Here is a 20,260-nt window from a genome sequence, read left to right on the forward strand (position 1 = left end):
ATATTCATTTGACTAATTCAACAGGTGTCCTCTAGTTCGTACTATGAACTGGACTTAGGCTCAAGTTAGATGTGCTGGCATGTAATGACCCCTTTGAAGAGCAGGAAATTGGTGTTTGGGGAGTAGGTGCTTAATTCTTTCTTCCCATGCTTGTTTCTCCCCCTGTTGTCAACACCAAACAGCTTCCACCCACAGGAATGGATGTTGCTCCTGTTACATGCTGTTACAATAGTAGTTTTGCAGGGAGGTAATGATGAAACACTCTTTCCCATACCATAATCTCCTCAGTCTTCCAAGCAGTCCAGCGGGGATGCTAATTAGTAAAAGAAAAGACATCGGAGGCTCCAGTTACAGTTCACAAGTATATGTCTCCTCCAGCCTTAAGTATACAAAATTGGGCCATACAGAATCCCTAGCTTTAGGCATGTAATTTAGTACCTGAGACACTTACCTGCTGGCCTGGTGGTGAAGAGTTCATTGGGGGCTGTACCTGTAGTGCCATCGAAGGAGACAAGATGGGTTGTTGTGGGACTTGCTGCATGCTGAGAGACTGGTTGAGGATGGAGCTCTGTGGGTGATGCAAAGACAGCTGCTGATGGAGAGGGGGGCTTATTTGGAAAGAAGGGGGTGGTGAGGCACTAATGCTGGGCAACATGGGCTTGGAATTGAGGGTCCTGGAGAGGCCAGGGTGAGGATGTCCACGGTAACTCTGAAGATCTGATGGGGACAGAAAGGAGCCCAAGCCAGGATAAGGTGATGAAGCCTGTGGAGGCATTGTATACAAGGGCTGTTTTGGTGGGATCATTTTTGAAGGTTGGTTGGTTTGAGCACTTTTTGTCTCTGCTTGGTCAGCTGAGCTCTATTGAGGTTGAAAAAACACAAAGAGAAGGGGTGGGGAGAGGGGGACAAAAGAGATTACAAATTGAGGTTGAGTCTGAAATGATGCAAATATATCTGGAACATCTAGATTAGTGAAGGGTAGGTTTGTCTATTCATCAAAATTTCTTCAGATATCTACTCTGGCTTTCCTTGGGATATTTCTCAACTGCAAATGTATTCCAAAAAGTGTTTCTAATGTGAATGGCTTGCTCCTCAATGCCCATTTCACCCTCTGCTGTAATCCTGCAACTGAATCACAGTGGTCTAGATTTGAGGAAAAAAACATTACTGTATTTCCTGTGGTATAAATGGTGATGCAATTAAACAAGATACATAGTTTTAGAAAAGAACCAACAAAAGCATGTTTACATAATTATGCAAATAACAAGCCACATTTTCCTCTGCATTTCTCTAGAGGAAACCTGGCACATAACCTCATCATTGTCATTCTCAACACAAATGGACCTGTGGTTTCTAGCATGGAAAACTAGTATAAATGATAAGAGAAGAGGAGCCACAGTACCTGCTTTGTGTGCTGGAGCTCCCTGGCTTAATTACTGGACTTCAGAGTGACATGATTGCACTCTTTAAATATCTAAAGGACTATCACAGACAGCACGGTGTAGGTTTGCTTCCCCTTAAGGTAGAATCAGAGCTAATGTTTTTATGTTAAAGGACAGATTTTGATTGAATATTAGAAGGAACACCTTGATGGTTGGAGTAGTTTGGCAATGGAATCAATTATCTAAAGATGTGATTGAGGCCTCCTTCCCTGAACATGTTCAAAATAGAGCATCCGCAGCAGATAGCCTCTATTTGAAGTTCTTGCACTGAACAGGACCATATGGCCTATGGAGCCCTTTCCAATTCTTATGATTCTATGTCCTTCCAGATTTTGTTGATTTGCAGCTTATCTCACCCCTTAGCTGGCTATAACGGATAGAAATTCCAGTCCAACAATATCTGGACACCTGCACATTCGCCACCCTTGATCTATAGTGTAAGGTAGCAGGTAATGCTTCCTTCTGGAGAGCCTGGAAAGCCACTGTCAGTAATAAACATGGAATGGCCCAGTGATGGGGCAAGGCAAATATACCGTAAGCAATTTATTAGGATTTTTATTTTATTTAGGCTGTACCCTTACCTGGTAAGTGCTCTAAAGATTATTACTTTCTATAATGTGTAATGTGTTACAGGGTGGGGTTTTTTTGGGGGGGGATACCTAGAATGGATTCCTAGTAACTCACAGTTGTTTCCTCTAGACACACAATATACACACAACAGATTAGTAATTTGAAATGAGTTCAACATCCAAGGGAGCTTCTGTTTAACTATAATGGCTTGAAAGGTTACAAATATAGTGTGGGGGAAAGCACTGAGTGATAGGGGCAGAAAAACTGGGGAGAGGAAGTTATACCATGGTTCTGAATTTGGGTGACCTCACCAACTCAGGGCCCTCCAGATGTTTTGGATAAAATCTCCCACTCCACCATTGGTCCTGCTGGCTGGAGCAGATGGGAATTGTAATGCTAAATGTTTGGAGTGCATCAATTCAGGGAAGGCTGTTCTAAGTAATCAAAGTCCCAAAATGACAGAACACTTTCTATGCATGCTATCTACTGTGCCACCTGCTCCATTTTGTGGACTGCTTCAAATGCAGGGAATTTCTAATGTAAAAATTACTTATTATCTATCTAAGACAAGATTTTAAGGCATTTGCTACCAAAGATAAATGTCAGTGGTAGGATTTCCCCTATAAAAGTCCTCATTCCAGGTTTATTTAAATATGAAAGTCACCTTTTAAAACTCTCTCTTTTTTAGAAGCCCACAACAGTTATTATTGCTGCTCCACTAAATGCGGCAAGATACTGCGCCAATGAATTATACACAGCATGAACTGAATACCAATATCAAAATATCCAACCTTAAATACATTCAGTGCAGTTATGAATCTTTTTAAACACTTAAACCAATGAAAGGGACTCAGATTATTTCCTTTTTGACCTTTTTGCCACAGCTCTTAACCTTCAAGTATGGCTCAGTTAACTCCCCAGGCAAGGTTGCTCAATACTCACTCCACAGCATGAAGTGTACTGTATGTTTATCTCAGTTTTAATTATACTGAAATTAAAATTATGTAGGTGTTCAAAAATAAATAAATAAAGTAAATGTAACTCCTCACAATATTAACTTGAAACCTGCAATCTCTGCTTGGCCACTTGCACAGCTGATTTAGAAAACTCTACATGGTGTCTAAGCTCTATGCTTGCCACACAGTTCCAGTCAAATTATCTAGCCCTTTCCAACCACTACACAACTTCAAGAGTAGCAACCATGAGATGAAAGTCAGCTCAGCAGGGAGTCTGTTCAAAGGAGCACACCCACTTGACTGGAGGCCTTGGAATCACTAAACTTGGAAAAAGGAAACTGATGATTGGGGACTTCTAGGAACTATAGTCCAAAAAGGTAATGTTTCCAAGTTCTACTTCACCCCACATCAGAGAGCACGCTAGATGTGATTACTGAGAGTGTGAAACTGGAAACAGGACTTTTATTTTATCTCTACTTATTTAGAAATAAAATTGAAAATATAGGCAATAAAAAGTATCTATTATTATCTAACATACACCTCCAGTTAGAGAAAATGACTTTGCTGTACATTTGAGAAGGAATCCATCTTTGACTGGCTTTGGGCAAGAGATCCAAAACTATGAGCACTTCTCCCTCCTCTTCCTTATTGGAAACATTTGGCTAATTTAGTTATTTTCATATTATTTTTATAACTAGCATATACCCCTCCCCTCTCCTCCTTGAGGGTTTGGTTCTGGGGGTTCTCCATGATGAGAAAAAACACAGATAGTCATTTCCCATATTATTCAATAGATGAATAATGAGTGCCATTGTGGCAAACCTATGGTGTAACTTGGAGTATTTTTTTTAAATGTTATCTTTTTATGTTGTTATATTGTATACCAGGGGGAGAACTGGGTATGTCCAATGATTTTGATCTTTATATTCCTTTAATATATATTTTTCACTGTATGGCTGGCTATGATTAGTATTGCATCAAGATGTACATGTGAAGGCTATACAGTGGGCTTCTCCAAGCAACTGTAGTGTCATCTTTTGTGCGTATTAAAGAAACTATAGTATCATATATTTGTTAGTCATATGCCATATTGGTAAAGTTTAGATGGCCATAGTTTTGAAGAGTTACTTATTAGACTTGATCACAGCCTGGAAAAGAATGGGGAAAAGTTGCTTAGTGGATTAGAAATGGTTTATTTTAGAATGACAACCTGCAGAATCCTCAATTAGCCATTCTGGCTTGGGAAGTATGGGAAGTGTTATCCAATAATGTAAATCTCCAAGCTCTGAGAATGGTACACATTCAAGGATATCTTCAAAGCTGTGCTGGAACTGGGTTGTTGTTTTTTTAATCATTTGTTCTAAAGCAGTGGTCATTAACTGGGGAGGCTCCAGATGTTGTTGGACTTCACCTCTCAGTAATCTCAATTAATATGATCAATGTTGAAATCTAAGATTCGGAGCTTTTTTGATTGAGAGCAACTGTTCTGGAAGATTTTTCATTTCTTCTCTAGTCTGCTCCCATTTCTCTCTCTCTCTCTCTCTCTCTCTCTCTCTCTCTCTCTCTCTGTGTGTGTGTGTGTGTGTGTATACACAATCATGCATGATAGTAGGCCTATTGCTACAGTGGTGCTAAAGAGTGCTATTTCAACATAGAAGTGTTGCTATCTCCATGTAGAAAAAGATAAACATAAAACAGCTTTGCCCCATGACTGATTATCAAGAAGCCAATGGGCTGCATTGTATACACTGCCACAGGAATCTATTAGATCACAGATAGAAACTGTGGTCAGGGATAGTGGAATTCATAGTTCAACAACATCTAAAGGGACAAAGGTTCCCCACCCCAGTATCAGATAAATTCAGAAATGAAAGGGCATTTACAAGCTAAGCCCCTATGCTTAACTCATTCCATTCCATTCTCATCAAATAATGCCTAGTTTTACATGTATTTCTCTTTGCTTGCATTGGATCTCAACTTGTTCTGCCTTGCCTTGTGATAGGGGAAAAATAGTACTACTGTAGTTTTCTTCTAGTTTTCTCAATGGTAGCAAATTCACTGAATCCCATTGTGGGAGAAAGGTGGGATATAAATCCTTGAAATACAGTCATCCCTCCATATTTGTGGATTTGATATTTAATATGTTCTCTTGAGGACTGTCTAGGTCCTCCAGTGCAACTCTGTGGTCAACTTTAACTAAAAGTTGCACTGAAAGACCATTTGTAGCTACTCCAGTGCCATTCTATGGTCAGTGTATGTTGGACATTGACCACAGAGTTGAACTGGAGGACCTAGAGATTCCTAGAGAGGTGTCCTCTCAGGTAAAAACAGTGTTTTTGTTATTTGTGTTTTTTCCATATTCACGGGGGTCTTGTTCCCTTAACCCTAGCAAATATGGAGGGACAACTGTAAATAAATGAATAAAAAAAAATTCCCAACTCTTCTATCTCACATCTGGTTGACATTTCTTTGAACAAGACTGCTTAAACATTTAATGGGATCATAACAAAGTTTTGTTCTCTCTGCTAATACCACATTTTGGGGTAGGCTTTGCTCTGGGACTCCCTAGAAGACACCAGACAATCGTAACCTCTAATCCAGGTGTCCCCAACTTTTTTGACTCATGGAGCCCTTATTTCTATGATGGAGCCCCTAAGAGGCCTACCCTATGTCTTACAAGTTAATGGTGTTTAGGAGTATATATAAGAATATATTCTTTAATTTCATTCAATTTTTATTTCTTTCATTTTCCTGAAGTGGCTATGGAGCACCTGGGAAGTGCACATGCAGCCCTAAGGGCTCCTCAGAGAACAGGTTAAGAACCTCTGCTCTAATCCAAAGAAATGTGAAAGCTGAGGTCTAAGGACTCAGTATATCTGATGCTAAGAATTTACAACTGATAGGTAGAACAACATAATATGAAGCATACAGTGGAAAAGAAAAGCAGAAAGCACAAGGTAATTTATACTGTGGAAGTATTGTTCAAGGCTGCAATGGAGATCTATGCTTGTCAGCTACAAACAGTCTTAGTTATCACATACATAGACTTAGCATCATTACTCTAACTGTACAAATGAGCAAATGCCTTACATGAATTTATCATGAATGACAATCATATTCTTAATGGCAAGCTTTCACATTACTTTCTTAGTTGGGAGTTCCTGGTCAAATTCTTTTAACAAAATAACTCTTGTAAATGAATTCCCTGCAGTTACAAGCTCAAAGATGTCTTTACAAGATCAGTACAAAGTTCATTCAGTCCAGTATTCTCTTTCTGACAGTTGCAGACGCCTCCCCTGCTCCTAATCTCCTGCTTTCTTTTCCATCTTTGCTTCCCCCATTATTGTCAAACTGGAAATATCTCCCTCTAGTTCACACCATCCACTACTACCTTTAACACACATGACGCCTGTCTACAAGGTAATTCATTTTCTACAGCTACAGTGATACAAATTCAACTATATTTTTCTTTGATTTTGCTACTGGAATGGTATTGATACCACAATAAATCTTCCTGCTTACAAATAACAGTATAGCATGCAAAAGACCACAAGAGTCCAATGTGGTTTGACTGAAGATGGAACCATTTTAATACAGACAAGTCTCCCTTATCTGGAATTCTGAAATTCAAAATATTCCAAAAACCAAAACTCTTTTCATGGATGGTTGGGACAGTGACACCTTTGTTTTTCGATGGTTCATTGTACACAAACTATGTATCATGCAGAAAGTTATTAAAAATATTATATAAAATCACGCTCAGGCTATGTGTATTAGAAACATAAATGAATTTTGTATTTAGAGTTGGATCCGATCTCCAAGATATCTCATTATATATGTATATGCAAATCCAAAATTCAAAACACTTCTGATCCCAAACATTTCGGATCAGGGATACTCAGGCTGTGGAAGCTCTATTTTGTTTTGTTCTAAGAAGCTTGGAATAGCTGTGCAGATGATTCAGTCTACCTTTCATTATGTGAGTAAACAAGTATTATCCCAGACTTCCAAAGTAAAGTTATGACTCTGCTTACAGCAGGGAGCAATCCCAGAAGTCCTGCTTCCAAATATTGCAATATAGCACAATAAACTTGATGTTATTTTGGCACAGTGGGGGATGGGGGTTAGGATCCTTACAATGTATCCTTCCATCACGCCACAGAGTATTTTGCTTAGCTTCAGCAGAAGGTAGTTAACACTGAAATTAGTTTTGATAGCACGGTTACAGTGCATTTCTTATAAACTTGCTTCTCCCCAGAGATTTTCATGAGTTGCAACTAATTTATCATTGCCACATCCATAGAGATTCACGTATGAAACATAGTCTGTTACCTTGGAAACCAAGCTGGCCCGGTAGGCTGCCAGAGCTTTTAGATATTCTTTCTTTGCTGCTTCGGTTTTCCTTTTATATGCCTGAAAAGCCCAAGAAGAGAATATTAATTAAACAAACAGAATGGAATGCCATGACTTACCTCTCACATGTTGCCATTTCACATGACCTGTTTTGATTTGCTACAAGAAGAGACTTTTTGCATCATTGATGTGAAAATACAAGTGACACACTATTTCTAAAGAGAGAAAATGCAGAGCAAATCAAAACTAGCATATTGAAACACATACCTGCTTAAAAAGAATCTGGAATCAGCAAATGGCAATTGGTCTGATCAAAAATTTCTCCTATATGTCTATGTCAACTTATTTGACATGATTTGACTATATTAAGCATGGCAGACTATAACTATAAGATTATATATTTGTTATTAGGCAGAGTGACATGGCTGCATCAGGCAGTCAATACTTCAGAGTAGTAATGTGATGTCAAGGTTGAATAGGCCACATGTCCTGCCCTGCTCCTATTTAGTTGCCTTCAGGAGCATACGGACGCATTGCCAGAATTGCAATAAGATCCACATTGCCAATCCAATCAGCTTCTATATATGGAATGGCAGGGTCACCATCTTGTCCCTTGTTTCCAGCAGCAACTGGTCTGGGACATCCCTGATGTGATAGTGGGTTCCATTCAAAGTGACCTGTATGACTGCTTTAAGCTCCATCTCCTTCTGTATTTCTGTATTTATACTCTGCCTTTCTCTTAGGGTGAGATCCAATGGATCTTAGAACAATTTGTCCACAGGAATCCAATCGGTCCCCTTTCAACCCAATGTCATATATATATATATATATATATATATATATATATATATATATGATACTGATCATTCAGTAATCAGTTCTTTATGAATATCAGTACGGGATATTCATTGAACAAGGTTTGATGGCTTGCTGCCAAATGTCTTTGCTGCCATGAGTACAGTTTGATTTCTGAAGTCCTTTTACATTCATGTGGTAGAATTCAAAGATGTAGCCATGTTAGTATGTAGAAAGCTCCTGCTTAGTCTGTAGAAAGCTCCAATTTCTTTCTTTCAGTTTGGCCCGGTACAGACTGGCACCTTAATAAATAGTAATAATAAAACTTTTATTTCCATCCCGCTTTTTGTTGAGACAATCAAAGCAGTGAACAAAGATTAAAATACCTCAATATATACATAATAATCCCCCCTTAAAAAGGATTAAACAGCATAAGGGTAAAATTCAACAATTAAAAACTAAAATGATAACCAATACCAATAACCAATAACCATGGGCTGAGCCATCACATGTGTGGGGGAGTCTTGTGTGGCTGAGTTTTAGGGGCCAATTTTAGGGCTTGGGAGAGTGGCGCATGCCCCCAAGCCCTACTGCGCTGTCTGGGCACCATCTTGGTGCATGCCCAGTCAGATGGCATGCATGATGGTGACGTGCCTTGTGCGCTACGTCCAAACAGTGCAGGGTACATCACTATGCCGCTTCAGGGTGCTAATGGTGTCTCTGTAGCGGCCCACATACCTTTTTGGAGTGGATCATTGCCATGCTGTGCAGTTGCTGCAGCAACAATTCAGGGGAGAAAGAGGTGGCCTCTGGCCGCCCCTTTCTCCTCATCTGTACAGCCCCTTAGTCTCAAAGGTGCTAGAAGATCTCTCTACATACTGATTCTACATTCATGTTATTGTGACTTGTTTTATTATGACAGCGAGTTGCACAAAGTGCAAAGGAGCCAGCACAAAGTGGGAGAAGAGGTGAGAACAACAGGCCACCCCACTACCCCAAGAAAGAGATGTGTACTACCTCCTGCTGCTGAGTGGACTTGCTGCTTGCTACCTACATGCTCCATCACACCTGGTGGACTGCTTCCTGCTAAGCCCAGCCCCCAGGTACCCAGCCAGGAAACCTGTTCCCCTTGGGAAGAGGATAAAGGATGGGTGCCTGGTGCTGTGGGCCCGCCACTGGCAGGGTCGACCCTTTGGGGGAAGCAAGAGCCAGTCCATTTAGCTGGTATATTTTAATATATAATGCAATTAATTTAACTGTATTTTGATGTTGGTATTTTAGTTAAGGGAAGGGGATGGATTTTTAGTTGTGTATGTGTTATGTAATTGTTTTTGCACTTATTATTATTGTCCTATAACTTTTCATTTCTGGTAGAAAATCTCAAGTAACTAAGTAAACAAGATTCTTTCTTTAGTAATCACAATGTTGTTCTGACTTCTTGTCATTGTGGCCTTTGCTGAGATAAGAAAAGTTTTCTCAACAAGACTACTGTCTCCTAAAATACATAACACTATTTCATCTCTGCACTGCCACAATTCCTCTTCATTAAGAGAGAATGCTCTGCCTGCCCATCACAGCTTCTTTATTTTATTTTTCTTCGAGGCTGACAAGCTCGAACTCTCTGCATGTGAGATTTCTGAATAGTTCCTTGAAAGGAAGGGAAAACAACTCTCACCATAGGAGTATGCTCAGGGTCACCAGAAATTAGTTGTTTTGGCATGAGTATAAACCTACTTCAGTTACCCTGAAATCATTAGGGTGCTTTCTTAGATGAATAGTAACAATGGAGCAAAGCCTGGTGATGAAAAACCACACTATTTGTCAATGTCATTTGTGTAACTGGAACTGGGATACATTTCTGTGTAAGCTCAATTAACACCAGGCAAATAAATCCAGAGCTTGCAAGTTGCATAAAACACAGATACAAGTTACAATCTGTGTTGAACACAACTACTCAGAAGTAAATCTAATTGAGTTAAAAGGACCTACTGAACAAACATGTTGCAGCTCTAACTCTTTATCTCCAGATATGCCATTCATAGTAGTAGTGTGTGCACATCTGTGCGTCTGTGTGATTCTGCTGGGTTCCTCAGGCTGAGAAGTCCCTCACCCCTCATGACAACAATGGGGAGGATTAGTCATTCCACCTCCAAGGTTGGCATATTTTACAGGCCTGGATTTGGCCCATTTTAACAAATCAAGCAATTTTGGATTTGGTAAATACAAAGCCATCTTCACTTCCTCACTGAATGCCCCATTTTGGGGCTTCCTACCTGCTACAAATATCATAAATCTATAGACAGAGATAACAAAAAACTATTTGATCCGGCCTCTGAGAAGACAACACAAAATGCTGTGGCATTTTAGAAACTAAAAGCACATGCAGAGTGTCTCTTGTTGCAACTTTATTATGGCAAGATGTGGGGAAGAGGCTGTTCTCCAATAAAGATGATGTATCCCACCATGTGGCTACTGCACTGTCAAATAGTAGCTGACTCATCCAGTAACAGAGACATGGGATATCAAACCCTGTACTGTATCAACTACCAAGAGGAGTCAAAGGAGCATCTTAGTATCTTAGTATTAACACTGGGCAGCTATGCAAGGTTAATAATCACTTTGGGAAACCAGACTTTTAAAAAGCTAAAGAACTCTTCCAGCTGCCCTGATCTTGTTAGAACAGCTTGCCAATTGGGATGCTTCATTTGCATAAAAATTACATGAGATAAAAAGGAGATTTAGGCCATTTATATATAGTTGAAATTGAGGTTTCCAAACTTCTTAACAAGAAAAACTGCTTTGTGGTTAACAAGTGAAACCAATTTGAGCTTTAAAAAAAAAATCCCAATTTCTGCACAAGACTCCCGAGAGAATATCAGGTTTGTCAGTGAATAAATTTTCTACTTTTAAAAATGTACTTTAGTTACACTCAGAAAGATTTAGCTCCAGGGAGAAGTTGCAGTTTTGTAGATAATGATCCCCTCTCTCAAGGTAAGATGTTAGAAGTATCAGCTTAACCAACATTTGATCTCCTTAATCTCAAATTGAATTGATCATATGCTGCAAAGTCTTGAGAAAACCAAAGAAACCCAGGACAAACAGTTATAAGAAATGATAGCGATGAATGCATTAATCATATTGTTCATGTCTTCCCTTATATTCTACCTGCAGTTCTGCCTGCTCCCCACAAGAGAAGATAATCTGATAACTGAACAAATGCATCAGAGGAAGATGGAAAAAAACATCCTCATGTTTCATAGAATCACAGAGTTGGAAGAAACCACAAAGGCCATCCAGTCTAACCCCCTGCCATGCAGGAATACACAACCAAAGCAATCCTGAAAGATGGCCATCGAGTTTCTGTTTTAATCTTCCAAAGAAAGAGACTTTTCCAAACTCTGAGGCTGCATATTCTGTTGAACAACTCTTACTGTTGGCAAGTTCTTCCTAAAATTGAGGTCAAATCTCTTCCAGTAGTTTGAATCCACTGCACTGTGACCTAATCTCTGGAGCAGCAGAAAATATCATTGCTCCATCTTCAATATGACATCCCTTCAAATATATAAATATGGTTATTGTGTCATCTCTTAACCTTCTCTTCTGCAGGTTAAACATACCCAGTTCCCTAAGCTGCTCTTCATAGGGCATGGTTTCCACACCTTTCATCCTTTTGATCGCTCTCCTTGGACATGATCCAGCTTCTCAATATCCTTCTTGAATTCTGTGCCCAGAACTATATGCAGTATTCCAGGTGAGGTCTGACCAAAGCAGTATAGAGTGGCACTATTACTTCCCCCCAGTCTAGACAATACACTTCTATTGATGGCAGGAAATGTAAACTGTAGCTACTTTGCATGGCTGAATCTACATTGCAGTATTAATGCAGTTTGACACTGCTTTAACTGCAACGGCTCAGTGCTATTGAATTCTTGGATTTGTAGTTTTGTGAGGTATTTAGCCTTCTCTGTCTGAGAGCTCTGTGCCACAGCAAACACAAATCCCAGAATTCCATAGGATGGAGCCATGACAGTTAAAGTGGCATCAAACTGCATTAATTCTGCACTGTGGCAGTGGCACATGCCACACTGGTCAAAGGAATAATGAAACTGACTATATCAGATGACAACCTGCTTCAATTTCACTTTAACTGGGAAACCTTACTTTGAAGCTTATCAGATCATTAAACAACAACAGATATTTGCTATAATAATAAGGGGGGCAGACTACTAAATGAAAATAGATTTAATGTTCTTGAAATGTGTATGGCAGTGTTAGAGTCTGAAAGGCATCCTCAGAGGCTGGAATGAAATTGAAAAATCAAAAAAAGCTCTGTCTTTTAAAAATCATTTTACATTGATTTTTGTAGCTCCTGCAGCACACTGTTGTCAAAATTACAGGTTTTTCACTAATCATCATACATTTTGGAATTATGAGAGTCTAATGCAGTTTATCTGTTTACTGATGTAAAGGGCTGTCCAATCTGAAACCTTCATGGATCAAAATTAAGGTGTTTGGTTACCAAAGAATAAAACACCAGTGGACATCCAGATCAGCAGCCTTTCTTTGTATGGCAGTCCCCTTTTCTTCTTTGTGCAAATGGCTAGGGGCAGGGCAACTCCATGTCAAATCAATGTAGTCAACAACATGCCCATGAGATATTTATGTTACAAAAGGCATCTAATTAAGTCTGCTTTAAAACATATTCTGCTAAATCCACAGTGCAAGCACAGTATGGGGTACAATATGGAGCTCCAGTCTATCAAATGAACCAAGATCCCACACTTGGCTTTTTCTAAAATTACTTCAGGCTATCTGCTCAGAGCTGAGACTGAACTAATTGTGGCATGCAAGACTGCTAAAGCAACTATACTAAAATACTGGAGATCTCTTTTCCATAAAATGAAGATGACTGTGACATAACAGTATCTGAAGAAATGTCTTATTTACACTGAAATAGTAACCCTGATTTACAGATCCTTGTGTGGAGATCTACTGAAAAGCATCTGTTAATTTTGGGATGTTTTTAAAAAGGACCTTTTGTAATCAGTACTCATTTATAACATAAAAACATATCTATGAGTCACAAACCTGTCATGCAACACCAAACATTTTAGTGACTATTTTCTACGTTAAACAACATTCAAGCTGCTATTAGTATTTCAATTGTACAGTATCTGACTTATAGGTGGCTGTGTGCAAAGTAACAGTGAACAACAACAAAAACACAGAACATACACACACTGACATTTGGTAGGCTATTGAGGAGACTCACCTACAAGGTCTACTTTTAGAAACATGCTAAAAGTTAATGCATGCAGAATAGAGATATAAAATGTCTGGCAATTCCGATGCAATGGAAATAGCTCCCCCTTTTCAACAGAAAATAGACATCTGGGACAAAGAAAATATACACAATGCTCACCTTTTAAAAATGTATCTTTCTTCTTTAGCAGAAATCTATGTTTAGCAGAAACCTACCACCTAAAGTTAGCTGTAATGTCTAGCATATCTACATAATGTACTGAGCAGTTGCATTTACAGTTCAACATCATATCTGCTGGACTGGTACCTGTAGTTTCACTTCCTCAAGTCCAGGAAAATATGGTCTCTCTGGGCATCTAGAGGTCTTCTAGCATGACTTTATTGTTAACGTCTGGCAGGAATTGACCACACAGTCAAACTGGAGGACCTCCAGTTGCCTAGTGATACCACCATTCTAGGCATCTGAATGTCCAAAATTCATCGGTGCTCAGGTCTCACTAAATATAATGGTGTAATAAAATGGTGTCCCTTATATAAAATGGCAAAATCGAAGTTTGCTTTTTGGAATTTATATTTTTAAAAATATTTTCAAGTAATGAATGCTGGAATCCATGGATAAAGAGGGCTGAATGTACAATATCTTGTGCGAACTAAATACATGTATATTATTTTTTGCCCTCTGAAAAAGGAAGAAAAAAAAATAAAGAAAATGTATAGTGCATATATTCATATATAAGTCTGGCAATTTAGGTAAAAAATTAAGCCCAAAAACCTAAGACAACTTATCCATGGGTCAATATAAGTCCTGTACTTTTAATCATATATTTAAACCATCTCCTGATGAAACACAGGAGCACTGACCCCCTTCTATTCTCTCATCCATCCAACCTTTAGTATGAGCATAGTTATGCCTGCTGGAATTTTGTAAGTTGGCTGGCATTGATTTCCTCTGGTTTGTCATTTGCATCCTTCTTTACATGCCCCTAAGTTTTACCCCTGACTTATCCACAGGTTCCATCAAAATCCATAATTTTTGCTCCAAAATCTGCCCTCACCTTACACATGAGGTTGACTTACAGTCAAGTATATATGGGTAATTTAGACAAGTCACAATATTAAGGGTTAGCAGCAACACTATGCAGCATACACAGGATGCCATTTCTCCAATGCTGTTAATTTTCTTGCATTTACTCATTCTAAATGAGTAACACTTTGCCTTAAAAAGCATTGAACCCAGTCCAGAAATACTTCATCATGATCCCCCCCAGCATTACTCAAAATTTTCAATTTCCCCCCACATGAAAAATAGCAAAAAAAAATTGCACAAATCCTTCCAAATGCTTTTTGCTCCATGTCCACTAACTTCACATCAGTAATGTAGCATCTTGCATATACCATCAACGTTTACATGACCACTGCTATGTGTGCCATAGCTTTGCGCTGCAGTTCCCATGTAGGGAGAGGTCATGAGAAATTGACTCATAGAGTAGCTTTTCACGACTCCATGTAAACATGTCATTCTGGAGATATAGAAGATTTTCACACAACATCACTATATCATTCCTTTAACGTCCCAAAGTGTAGTGGAATCGTCATAACAGATAGAAGATTCCAGAAAATTAAAGTAAATTACAAAGTAACCACTTTTTTAATTTATGGAAAAAAAACCCTCATCTGTGGTCCAAACATGATTTCATCAGCATGATTAACAAACGCTAAGGAATGGCTACATGTGAAAATGAATAGTCTATTTAACATTCCTAAATCATTGCTGAAACATTACTGTGTCCAATGTGTGAATGTAACTGCTTTGAAATCGTTTTGTAATCATTTATAGCTGAATTCTGATATATCAACGTTTTAAGAACACTAACAGCCTCATGTGAAAATCTTCTGGAATCGTCTATCTGTTATGACGATTCCACTACACTTTGGGGCATTAAAGGAATGATATAGCAATGTCATGTGAAAATCTTCATAAAGCCATTCTATTTGATAAACTAGGGCATTGGGCCTTGAGCTTCTATCGACAAATTCTTGATGAAAGTCTTGAACTACTGATCCTTGCACACAAATCCATACCAAAAGAGAGTGACAGAGAAAGAGGGAGGGGGCAAAGTATCAGGGTGATCACTTGTTGGAAGGTACTAAGGGAGAACTGCGAGCCTTGATTCTGTTCCATGAAAGTGTCTGCTGCTGTTAAAAGTAACCACTGCAGACCATCTGCTAGGGGATGCTGGTGCAGCCCTAATCTATCAAGGATCATTGCACTGGGATTTCTTTTCTGCACAGATCACCTGTTCTGGATTGGTGTTTAATGGCTTAAATGTAAGTTAATTGGTGGAGCTAACAATGAGCAAAGGCTCAGTTTGCTTGAAGGGCTGAAGGCTGGCAGCACAAATATTTCTGTTTCTGCCTTTCTGCATCAGTCTGGTACAAGATGTCTCTCTCCATCCTTGTAACATGTTTTAAAAATGAGCATTAAGTTTATTGAAAGTACTGCAGTATTCTCCTTGCAACCAATACCATGTAGAGAGCTGATGCTGATTTGGAATAATTGCATCATTTATACTTTAATTCACAATTAAAACAGGTCTTGATTTTTCTCAGTGTGGCTCCCCCTCTCTTATATGACTGGGCAGAGAATCCAGGTGGCAACGCACTATTTCCCAACAGTGAGTAGGGATGGGACTAGTACCTATTCCTTCCATCCATCATAAGAAACATCCCTACATGCTACAGCATGCAAATACAAAGCTGCTGGTTGCAGAGCACAGAGACATAATACATTTACTTTCTCCCTCCATTCCTATAGACATATGTATGTGCACATTCACACATGCACACCTGTCACACTCTTCTCTTCTTCTACTGCTTGTTTAACTTTACAAGTTTGGTAAGAATTTTAAGAAGGGAAGAAGGTTGGAGGGCCTCCACAAACCAAAGAAGCTTCTAGAAGTCATCTCATAGATTGTGCAGATACCAGATGCCAATATAACTTCACATTATGTGTGTTTGGTTAGTGATGTGAGGATATCAAGTGAGGGATGGTTTGATCACTCATTACCTACTGCAAGAGAAGGGGGTATCTACTGGAGAGAGACCCTCCAGAAAAGGACATGGCAACTTGATGACCTGCAAACAAAATTGGATTACAACTCCTATGACCCCTCACCATAACATAAACTGGCTAAAGCTGTTTTGTACACCAAAAGTATCAAGAGACCACAATTATCGAACATTGCCCTTGAGTTTCTATTCTTGGTTGTCCATAGTTAGATCAAATGAGTCTGTAGACTCCATATTTCTAACTTTGAAAATAGTAATACAATGCGCCCGCGTCATACGTGGCTTCCAGCATACACTGGAAGCTGTGCCGGACAAAAGCCTCACATGTCCCAAAAGAAGTAATGGGTTGTGCACCCGTGGCGCACACACCACACCGCAGACACGAGCCCCATTACTTCTAATGGGGATTGAGCTTACACGTTTTTTCTTTTATGCGGGGGGGGGGGGGGAGGAGGTCTGGAATGGATCCCTTGTGTAAGAGAAGGACTCACTGTAGTCTTATTTTCAACACCAGCTGCTAGTCTGTGTTTATTACTCTGTAAATCTAAGGTGGGGAGCTAGTTTTATATCCAGGGTCTGTACTCTACCATTCTGATCCCACATGGGCTGGAGAACATCAGCAGACATGCAAAATACAATGTAAATTATATCTTTACTTCATGTACTCAAAACTATGGATATTTGAGAAATTGTTGAAAAATGTGTTCCTTGAGCTATGGGAAACCATAATTATATGAATTTGGACTGATGAGAATATTTGTACTTTGGGACTTATTCTGTGTAAATTTTTCACTTTTCTGTGCTGAAAATAATATTTAATAAATAATAATAATAACACATATTATTTTTCTTGTGTATAAAGTGCTGTTTTTTGCACAAAATCACCATATGCACATTTTGCACAGAATAAGTGTGCCTTTTCACTTTTAGACATTTTCACAGTTGGAAGAATATTGCTAAAATTACTTATTGCTTCCTTCATGAAGAAAATTAGCAAAGAATTGTATCTCTAAGGCTACTCTCTCTCTCTCATATCATATTATAGAATCATAGAGTTGGTAGGGGTCTCATCCAGTCTAACCACTTCCCCAAGGTAAGCTCTCCAGCTGAAGCATCCCCAGCAGGTAGCTGTCCAGCACCTTTTCTGGAGACTTCCAAAGGAGTAGACCTCACCACCTATCTAGGCAAGTGATTCCCTTGCTGAACCACTCTTCCAGTCAAGAAGTTCTTTCACATATTCATTTGAAATATTCTTTCCTTTAAATTCAAACCATTAGACCTGGTCCTACCTTCTGGGGCTGCAGAGAACAAACCTGCCCGCTCCTCTCTGTGACAGCCTTTGCGGTATTTAAAGAGTGCAATCATGTCACCCCTCAGTCTTACCTTCACCAAGGAGAACATGTCCTGCTAAACTGTGGTTTAGTGGAACAATTATGTAATTACAACTGAGTGAAACACAGTATAATCACCACCACCACAGCTAGCACCACCAGCATCATCCTTGGTTAACAGTCCAGTGATAAAACAACATATTGATGTTCCTGCTTCATGAGTACCATAGGTAACCTTCACACTTTGTTTTTGATATGCTGTATGGGTTTTGTCACATAGATTAACATTTCAGCTTTCTTTAATGTCCAAAAGTTAACAGTTACTTGTTTGTTAAGTTCAAGGTAGCTCCCCACTAACTCCAAGTTTTGCCTTCTTCTCCAATGAGATTAAAACCACAAATTCTAACAGTTTCTGCTGTTATTATTGTCTATTGATATGTTTGCATAATCAATTTACTCTTTATATTATTATATCTTGACAGTAAACATATCTAACTTGCCTCTAACTTGTGAATTGCTATTTGGACAACTTTGATCATTGCAGTCATCTGTAATGATTAACAGCTAGAACTAAAAGCTACTTTTCAACCAGAAAAGTCAAAATGAAAGCAGACACCCATATCTGATGCTGTTGTTGTGCCTACAAGAGCAGCTTCCACAAGGACAACTCTGTTTGTGTGTGTGCACTCTTCTCTTCCCTCCTGCAATCCTCCCCAGCCCAAAATCTGCAACAATCTACTCTGGACGAACAGGTTTTCAAGTACCAACATCCTAAAGCCATCACTAGTCTCATGTTGGATTTAAACCAGACCTTCTAGGTTTGAGCCATTTTAAAAATTGTGCAGACTGCCACTAATGCAAATCTTTTCACAGGATTTTCTTTTAGCTTTGTGCATGTAAACATGATCTACCTGTGGTCGTGTTTTAAGATTATACTTACTTATTCATCCACTTTCCCTTTTTAATTTAAATGAGAAGTGTGCAACTAAAACCATGCATGTCAACCTGGAAATCTAAGGCAAAATATGAGGGGCCATTCCAGCAGCAATGCTTAAAAGCTCTTCTGTATGAAAAGGGTTTTGAAGCCACATTCATTTAAATACTGCAGAACTGGTCTTCTTCCTAATTTAAACATCTATTCCCCCCAGAGATATTAATTTCAGTCATTTATCAGATTTAAAGATTCATTTTTTTAAAAAAAATATTTTGCATGTTTGCACAGATAATCTACCATGCCTGTGGGCTTATTTTACTATTTGTCAGCAGGAACATTCAGTTGTCATTAAGAGACTTGGTGGGTGTTGGGAAGGAGGGCAAATATTTGACTGATTATTGGCAGGGGGTGGGATAGAAATCATAATGGAAAGAAACATGTGTCACAGATCCTGATAAATCTATATCTTAGTAAGCAACAAGTAACTGTACCATAATGAAATAATGATAATCAGTTAATGAGACAAAATAATCATTCCAAACTCCAAAGACAGCCATGGACCTACACTTTGTCAAGTATGAATGCTGAATGACAAGAGTGACTGCTATTCTCAAACTCTGGAAGCCAGCCCACCTATTTTAAACAGACACTGCATAATGCAACTGAAGAATTCTAAGCAAACTGGGTTTCTCATACTGAATTTCACCATTTCTACCACAAGGCTTTCACCACATTGTGTGGTGACCAGCACATCCTACCATGAGTATCAGATTTAATAACATCATTGATTACTATCTAACCAAAGACATACAGCTCAAGAAGGTCATTAATTATTATCATTTAGTATCTAAGACAACAACTCAGGAGCTTCTGCCACACTGAAAAAATAATGTGGTTTGACACTACTTTAACTGTCATGGCTCTATCCTATTGAATCCTTGGATTTATGTATTTTACCTCTTTTAGTGTAACCCACCTTGATCTGCCAGGAGAGGCGGGCTAAAATAATAATAATAATAATAATAATAACAACAACAACAACAGTGCTCCCGCACCATATGCAGGCTTACCGTATGCAGATTTGAGTTTATGTGTACAGCAAGGCCGGGGGTACAAAATGGCACATGCTTCACCATGGAAACCAACGGGATTTGAGCATACACATTTCCCCCATATGCCGGTGGTGGTGGTGGGGAATGGATCCCCTGCATATAGGAAGGGCCCACTGTAGTTTATTGTGGCACCAGAGCTCTCTAACAAAGAAGGCTAAATATTTCCCAAAGCTACAAATTCCACAATTCCATAGCATTCAGCCATGGCAGTTAATGCACTGTCAAACTACTTTCATTTTACAGTGTAGATGCAGCTTTGGTCAAATCAGATGAGAAATTAGATGTTTCTTTGTAGTTCACATTTAGTTTTTAAAGGGGAGGGGAGATAATTATTAGGATCATTGCATTAAAGATGGTCTAATCCTTTGTTAATTGTGGTCATACACAAAACATTTCTTTCACAACTATGTAAAATTGCTTTTTTTGGATGGGGGGG

General features: G+C 39.0%; 1 protein-coding gene across 7 annotated transcripts in view; it reads right to left on the minus strand.

Annotated features, from left to right (window-relative positions):
• TOX2 (TOX high mobility group box family member 2) overlaps positions 1 to 20,260 on the minus strand; it is a 342,423-nt gene that overhangs the window by 30,121 nt on the left and 292,042 nt on the right. For all 7 annotated transcript variants that reach the window (XM_042461865.1, XM_042461868.1, XM_042461863.1 and 4 more), the window contains 2 exons: positions 7,301 to 7,381; positions 452 to 859 (listed from right to left, as the gene is read on the minus strand). In XM_042461865.1, coding sequence (XP_042317799.1) covers positions 452 to 859; positions 7,301 to 7,381 — 489 coding nt within the window. The remainder of the gene's footprint in view (positions 1 to 451; positions 860 to 7,300; positions 7,382 to 20,260) is intronic.

Source organism: Sceloporus undulatus, chromosome 4, assembly GCF_019175285.1.
Source record: "Sceloporus undulatus isolate JIND9_A2432 ecotype Alabama chromosome 4, SceUnd_v1.1, whole genome shotgun sequence".
Lineage (NCBI taxonomy): Eukaryota > Metazoa > Chordata > Lepidosauria > Squamata > Phrynosomatidae > Sceloporus > Sceloporus undulatus.